Source organism: Pteropus vampyrus, unplaced genomic scaffold (genome assembly GCF_000151845.1).
Source record: "Pteropus vampyrus isolate Shadow unplaced genomic scaffold, Pvam_2.0 Scaffold19, whole genome shotgun sequence".
NCBI classification, from domain to species: domain Eukaryota; kingdom Metazoa; phylum Chordata; class Mammalia; order Chiroptera; family Pteropodidae; genus Pteropus; species Pteropus vampyrus.
The window spans coordinates 14,968,880-14,975,408 of record NW_011888800.1 but is presented as its reverse complement, the minus strand read 5'-3'; the positions used below and the strand labels follow the sequence as shown (position 1 = coordinate 14,975,408).

The 6,529-nt window shown below is 35.6% G+C and overlaps 1 protein-coding gene across 5 annotated transcripts in view; it reads right to left on the bottom strand.

Annotated features, from left to right (window-relative positions):
* TMOD3 (tropomodulin 3) overlaps window positions 1-6,529 on the bottom strand; it is a 65,214-nt gene that overhangs the window by 7,783 nt on the left and 50,902 nt on the right. For all 5 annotated transcript variants that reach the window (XM_011355115.2, XM_011355117.2, XM_011355114.2 and 2 more), the window contains 4 exons: window positions 5,125-5,255; window positions 3,274-3,381; window positions 3,016-3,159; window positions 1,861-2,005 (listed from right to left, as the gene is read on the bottom strand). In XM_011355115.2, coding sequence (XP_011353417.1) covers window positions 1,861-2,005; window positions 3,016-3,159; window positions 3,274-3,381; window positions 5,125-5,255 — 528 coding nt within the window. The remainder of the gene's footprint in view (window positions 1-1,860; window positions 2,006-3,015; window positions 3,160-3,273; window positions 3,382-5,124; window positions 5,256-6,529) is intronic.

Genomic DNA, 6,529 nt, shown 5'->3' with positions numbered 1-6,529 from the left:
AGGAATGTCCTTATTCTCATTTCATGCCTGAGTCTAGATTTTATACCTGAAAATCTAGTTTGGATCAGAATGAGAATGAGATGGGAGGGAGGTGACCTAGAGAGCTACCAGCACAAAGCTGTTTGCTTTCTCTCAGTTCTGCTTTGTGTCAGATCACGATTCCTTTAACATGGCCTCCTCACCCTCTACACACACACGGCCATGCACAGCTACTCAACTGCTCAATGTCAACATAAAGCAGCCTAGGAAATAGTTTTCACCTAGTCCCTCATCTTCCATCTGTCGAAAATCTCCCTTACTCACTTCTTTTCTTAAAGAAATCTGAGCAAAGTGCCTGCCACAACAGACTCCTCAGAAGAGCACAACTGCTAAGGCCTTGCAAAGGTTGGCATCCTTGTTGTTGGGTGACATGGGCTCTCACTGTGCTGCTCTCCTGTATAACAGCTGCTGGGATCACTTGCCTCCTGGGAGGGACACAGATGACAGAGATGGTTGGGGCTACAAATCTGTTGGTAGGATCCTGAGATAGCTAAGGTAGTTTCAGAGGACAGAAAAAATGGAGAATGCTTTTGGCTTAAGTTTATTGCTATTTAATTCTGAGAAAATTAAACTTTGAGCAGCAATCAAATTCTATCACTTTCTTTATTCACTTTATAAATCTTTATTAAGTGCCTACTACTGTCAGGCATAGTTTTAAGAGAGTTGTGGATTCAACAGATACATATGGCCTCTGCCCTCAAAAAGCTTGAAAAAAGTCTTTGAAAATAGACAATCACAATGAAGTATAACTAACTTACTAAGTAAAAACTTTTTTTAGAGCCAAGAATCTATGTTCTTGAAGTTCTCAAATTATTTGTGAAGTTCAGACTTGAGAAACATGACTCTAAAAAGCAAAATTAAATACCTGAAGGAAACTACAGAAGCCAACTAGTGAACCAATGTAAAACAATTAGCATGACTTTGCAAACTAATACTTTTTCCCCAGTGATCTCAATTAAAGGAATGAAGTTGTATTTTTTCTGCTCCAGAAACCTTTAAGGAATTCAAATTCAAATACAGCTGAAGCTTAAAACAACTGCATTACTTTGAAATGTTACTCCATTTGAGAAGTTTTATTTTAATTCTTGTCTAAACGCATATTTTAAAATATCTCAGTGACAAACACCAAACTTAAAAGAAGAGTCGATTTTTAGACACGTGCAGAAACAAAATTATAAGCATCTTATTTTTTAATTCAGCTTTGGCTGGAAAATTTATTTCAAGCAGAAGCCATAAGCCTCAACAGTTCAAGAGGAACCATGAAAGGAAGGGAGACTCCTGACCTAGATGTGTGCAGTGAGAAGACCAACTGCCTAGTAATAGCTGTTAGGGAAACTGGTAAGTACAGCGAACATTTACATACCATTGACTATAAAAATTTGGGTTCAAGTTATAATTATTCTGTATGTTATAAGACTGAATTTCTCTCTAGGCCTGTTTGAGAAAAAGGGCAAAACCTTTCCTGTAATGTTGAAGTCTTTGCTTTGATAGCACCAAGTGGTGACTTGTTGAGAACAAAATACTTGTTATAAGAAGCATTTATTATAATGTTTGTTGTAGGAAACTTTGTTTACTTAAAGTTGTGAAATGATTGTTACGAGAAATAGATTTTACCCACTAACCAACCCAATAATCACTACAACCTCACTTAAACTGACCAGATTCAATCGGTATAAAAAGGACCCCATAGATTTTAGAAACAAAGGCCAAATAATCTCTGTTAAAATTTATTTTAAAAGTAAAAAAAAAAAAAAAGTTCCTCCAATACATTAGCTTAATGGTATAATTTGGAAATTTGACTTGATACTGCATATATCTTACCTAAGTCATTGTTTTTTGTTATAGCATCCGCTGCTCTGGTTCGGGGTCCCTGCTGTGTAAACTGATATCCAAATTTAAGGATATTTGTATTTTCCTCAAGCATCCTGGCAATTTCCAATTCTACAGCCGTCCCCAACTGCTGCCTCTGGAATAATCAGAGATATAGAACAGTATTAATAAACTAGATCAAAATGCTTTTCCAGGTAAGTCAAGACTAAGACACTGAAGTACTTACTATTTCTGTTGGTCTTTTAAAGTTTTCCCAATTTTTACACATACATAAGAGAAACAAAATTTTAAAGTTCAGTACATATCATACAGACACTGAAAAGTTGTGGATTACCACAATGAGATACTGCTTCATACCCACAGGATAACTGTTAATCAAAAACACACAGGCAATGACAAGGGAGGCAAGGATGTGGACAAACTGGGACCCTCACATAAGCTAGTGGGACTGTAAAATGGTGGAGTTGCAGTTGCTGTGGAAAACAAGTTGGCCATTCTCAAAAAGTTAAACATAAGAGTTATCACATGACAGAGCAACTCCATTCCTAGGTACATACCCATGAAAAATGAAAACGTATGTTCATATAAGAACTGGTACATGAATGTTCACAGAAGCATTATTCCTAATATTCAAAAGGTAGAAACCCAAATGTAATGGAATATTATTCAGCCATGAAGATGAATAAGTACTTATATATGCTATGACATGGATGAACCTCCAGAACATTTTGCTAAGGGAAAGAAGGCAGGCAGAAAAGACCACATATTACATAATTCTATTTATATAAATTGTCCAGAATAGGCAAATACATAGTGACAGAAAGTAGGTTAGTAGTTATCAGGGGCTGGTGGGAGGGGTGAATAGGGAGTGACTGCTAATGGATATGGAGTTGCTTTGTGGGGTGATGAAAATGTTCTGGAATTAGATAGTGGTGATGGTTCCAAAACTCTATGAATATACTAAGAACCTATACTAAAAATATTAAGTTAATATTCCAGATGCCTCAAATGCCTTCTCATTCCCTTTTGTGTCACCACCTTCCCAAATGGCTCCCTGAAAGCCCTCCTCCCACCTGCCCCGAGTCCCCAAGCCCTACACAGCCATGTGGGCTGTAGTTTCCTCAAAGTTACTGCTGTAGCACTGACCTGATTGTCAATCTTGAGCTCTGCCAGGGTTTCATTATCTCTTAAAGCATTAATTAGTGCTAGAATCCCAGCTCCTGTAATAAAGTTGGACTCCATATTTAAGCTTTTCAAATTTTTGTTCACTCTCAGCATATCAGCAAAAGCCTAGAAATTAAAAGAAAATATTTGGAGATTAAAATATGACAGCACCTATTACACACTGTATATGCCCCTGGCATGTAGTCATAAATCTAATATTATCAATAGCAGCTTACTTACAATAGCGACAGGGTCATTGCTCCGCGTGGCTGCAAGACTGAAATATTTCACATGTGTGTTGGTCTCCAAAGCCTTCGCAAAACCTTTTAGGGTTGGAACCGGTATATTCTGGAAAGACAGTAGTGTGAGACATTAATACATTTCAGTGTTCAGGACATTCAGATCATTAATCACATATTTTTGTATTTACTTTTGCTCATTAAAATATACTCAGAAATTATATAAACACACAACAGTTAGTCTACAAATGAAAACAAATAATTCAGTCTCCTCTGTATCTATCTGACTTCTGTATTATGGTAAATTTGCATAAACTGTTGACCTGGAGCAGAGTATATATCAACCATTTCTCTAGCATTTAGGTTCAAGAAACTCTTGCTATTCTACATTTAATTATTCATGTTATAAGAAGTCAGCACTTGAGTATTCAAAGTGAATCCACTTTCTACAAAGAGAAAGATGTGGGAGCCCACCTCTAGTGAGTATGATTCCTGAGGCAGATGACATACTGTTCTCAGTGCTTTAGTTTATACTCCGAGGTATTAAGAGAGATTAACCCTACACCACTTGAAATGTGGAAACACATAGTTCTAGAAGGCACTAATTTTTTCCTTTAGTATTAAGACTTCAATTCTCTGTAGCTTGGTTATTTTCAGAACATTACTGTTGATTTAGAGACAGAGATATATGAGGAAAGGATTTTTAAAGAATTAATAAAATTTGTGATCAACTAGGGATATTAGCTTTTTCCAAGGCTTTCATTCTTCCACTTATAGGAAAGAACACTTGCTAGAAGGGTACAGAGGTTTTATACTCCAGGTTCTTGTAATTCCAGATGCTACCTCCAGCCCCAATTCAGATGAAACAAGATTTAAAATGAGGAATTTGGAATAAAGCTATTATGTAATGGCCAATACCCATGGGATAATTTGAGTTTATTCTTTGGTAACTAGTTATCCCTATCCTATGCCCTTGTAGCTCATTTCTTCATTTACTCCAGTGAAGAGCTGTAATTAAGATCCCAGAAAGCCTACTTCTAAGTGTTTACTCAAAGAAATAAAAACATGTTTACACAAAACATATGACTGGATGTGAATGTGTATAGTGGTTTTACTTATAATCATCCTAAACTAGACATAACCCATATGTCTGTCAACTGGTGAATGGATAAACAAATTGCACCATAGTCATACAATACAATACTATTTGACAATATAGAGAAACAAACTACTGATAAATGCAACGACATGGATGAATCTCAAATGCATTACGCTAAGTGAAAGAAGACTCGAAGGTACATACTATCTGATTCCATTTATATGATTCTGTAGAAGGCAAAATGACGGGGAAAGAAAACAAATCAGTGATTGACAGGGGCTAGAGCTGGGGGCAGAGAATGTAGATGAAGGGGTATGACATATTCTACATCTGATTGTGGCAGTGGTTGTACAACTGTATGCATTTGTCAAAACTCATAGAACTGTACACTAAAAAGAGAGAATTTTATTGTAGGTAAATTAAACCTTAAGAAACCTGATAAAAAAACAAAACCAAAAGACTAAATAATCTGAAAAGCAGGCAGTACTTTGGAAGCCAAAGAGATTTACACTGACAAAAATGTAAACCAAAGAGGTTTACATTTTCATATGATACTCTTTAAAAACTAAGTCAGAATAATACTGTAATACTTTTAATTTCTAAAATATGAAGAAATCTGTGTTAGCAGGCTACTGGGAGCAAAAACTTTACCTTTATGTAGAAAAAATTAAACTATATCAAAGCTGCCCAGCTCTCATGCTAGATCTACTTGACTCAAAGCAATTCAAAACTTTGTTTGCTTAGCATAGCTACCTTTATATTATTCAAATTAACTTCAACAAGATGAGCATCATTTTCTTTAATTCTCTTTAAACTTTCTTCAACATTGGTTGGATTTGGCGGTTCATCAAATACTGGAACAATCTTTTCACCTTTTACTACATCTGCAGTAATAAATGAGAAGAGCAAGAATCTCTTTGGTTTGACACTATTACAGTGGATGCATACATGAACTTTCTAACACATATAACATACACAAATATATTTAGAAGAACGAAAAGTTTCTTCTCCATGCTTTCTTAATGATCCTTTATGTGTTGACATATTTAAAGTACTCAAAATTTTACTGAATATATACCAAGCATAATTCAACATTTCTTTGCAATGTATCAGCCTTCAAAAATGAATATTTTCCCTGCCTCTTGGTTTATTAAGATATCTTTACCACTAAAATATATTTGATAACACAAACCAATATTCCCATTTATTTTTAGCAATGTTTAAGATAAAGTTTGAATATGATCAAATCTAACATTTACTACCATTTTCTCTGAGATCTAATAATTACTGTAAAGGCAGTAAGAATCATAGACTTGAATAAATAAATACAGCCTTGATGAGAAGAGTAAGGCGATGGAAAGACACCTTACCAAGGAGAGTACTACGCAATGGAAAAAGGGGAGGATTCTCTACTAAGAAGAATAGGAATAGAGAATGGGAAGACAGAGAGAGGTAATGGTACAACAGAGCTGCTGCTGAGGCAGAAATTCCAAAAATTACTGCCCTCCTTCATTCATAACTCCAATCCTTCACCACATATACTATACCCATGCACATGGCCAGGATACAACTATGCAAAGTTAAAAGAGGACCTGGAAGTCCTGAACCCTCTAATAAGATAAGTGTGCTCGGACATGCATGTGGAGGTCTATGAACACCCTATAACAGGCAAACTTTTATGGATAAACTTTCTGGAGAGAGCACCAGATTCTCAAAGAATCAGATTCTCAAAGAGGTGACTGACTACAAAAATGTTAAGAACAATTGACATGGAAAGACTGACAGGCTCATTTTCTGGCTCACTTCTTCCTATCTGCTCTCCTCTAGCTTTTAGGAGCAAAAATCATCTTAAAACAAGGTATATACTTATTCATACAATAAATTACTTTGAAGAGCACTTTGTTCTTTTCAAATAAAACACACACACACACACATACACACACACACACACACACACACACACACACAGCTTAGATGGAGGTCTGAAAATTATATTTTTGAGGACAGTTGAAAGATCTGGATATAATTAGCTTGGAAGTATATATTAAAAGAATATCCTCATTTTAAGATTTATCCTGTTGAAGGAGGAGAGAAAAATTTCATGTTGTTCTGCAAGGCTGGGTTAGAATTTTGCCAGGAGGCAGAATTTAGTTCAATA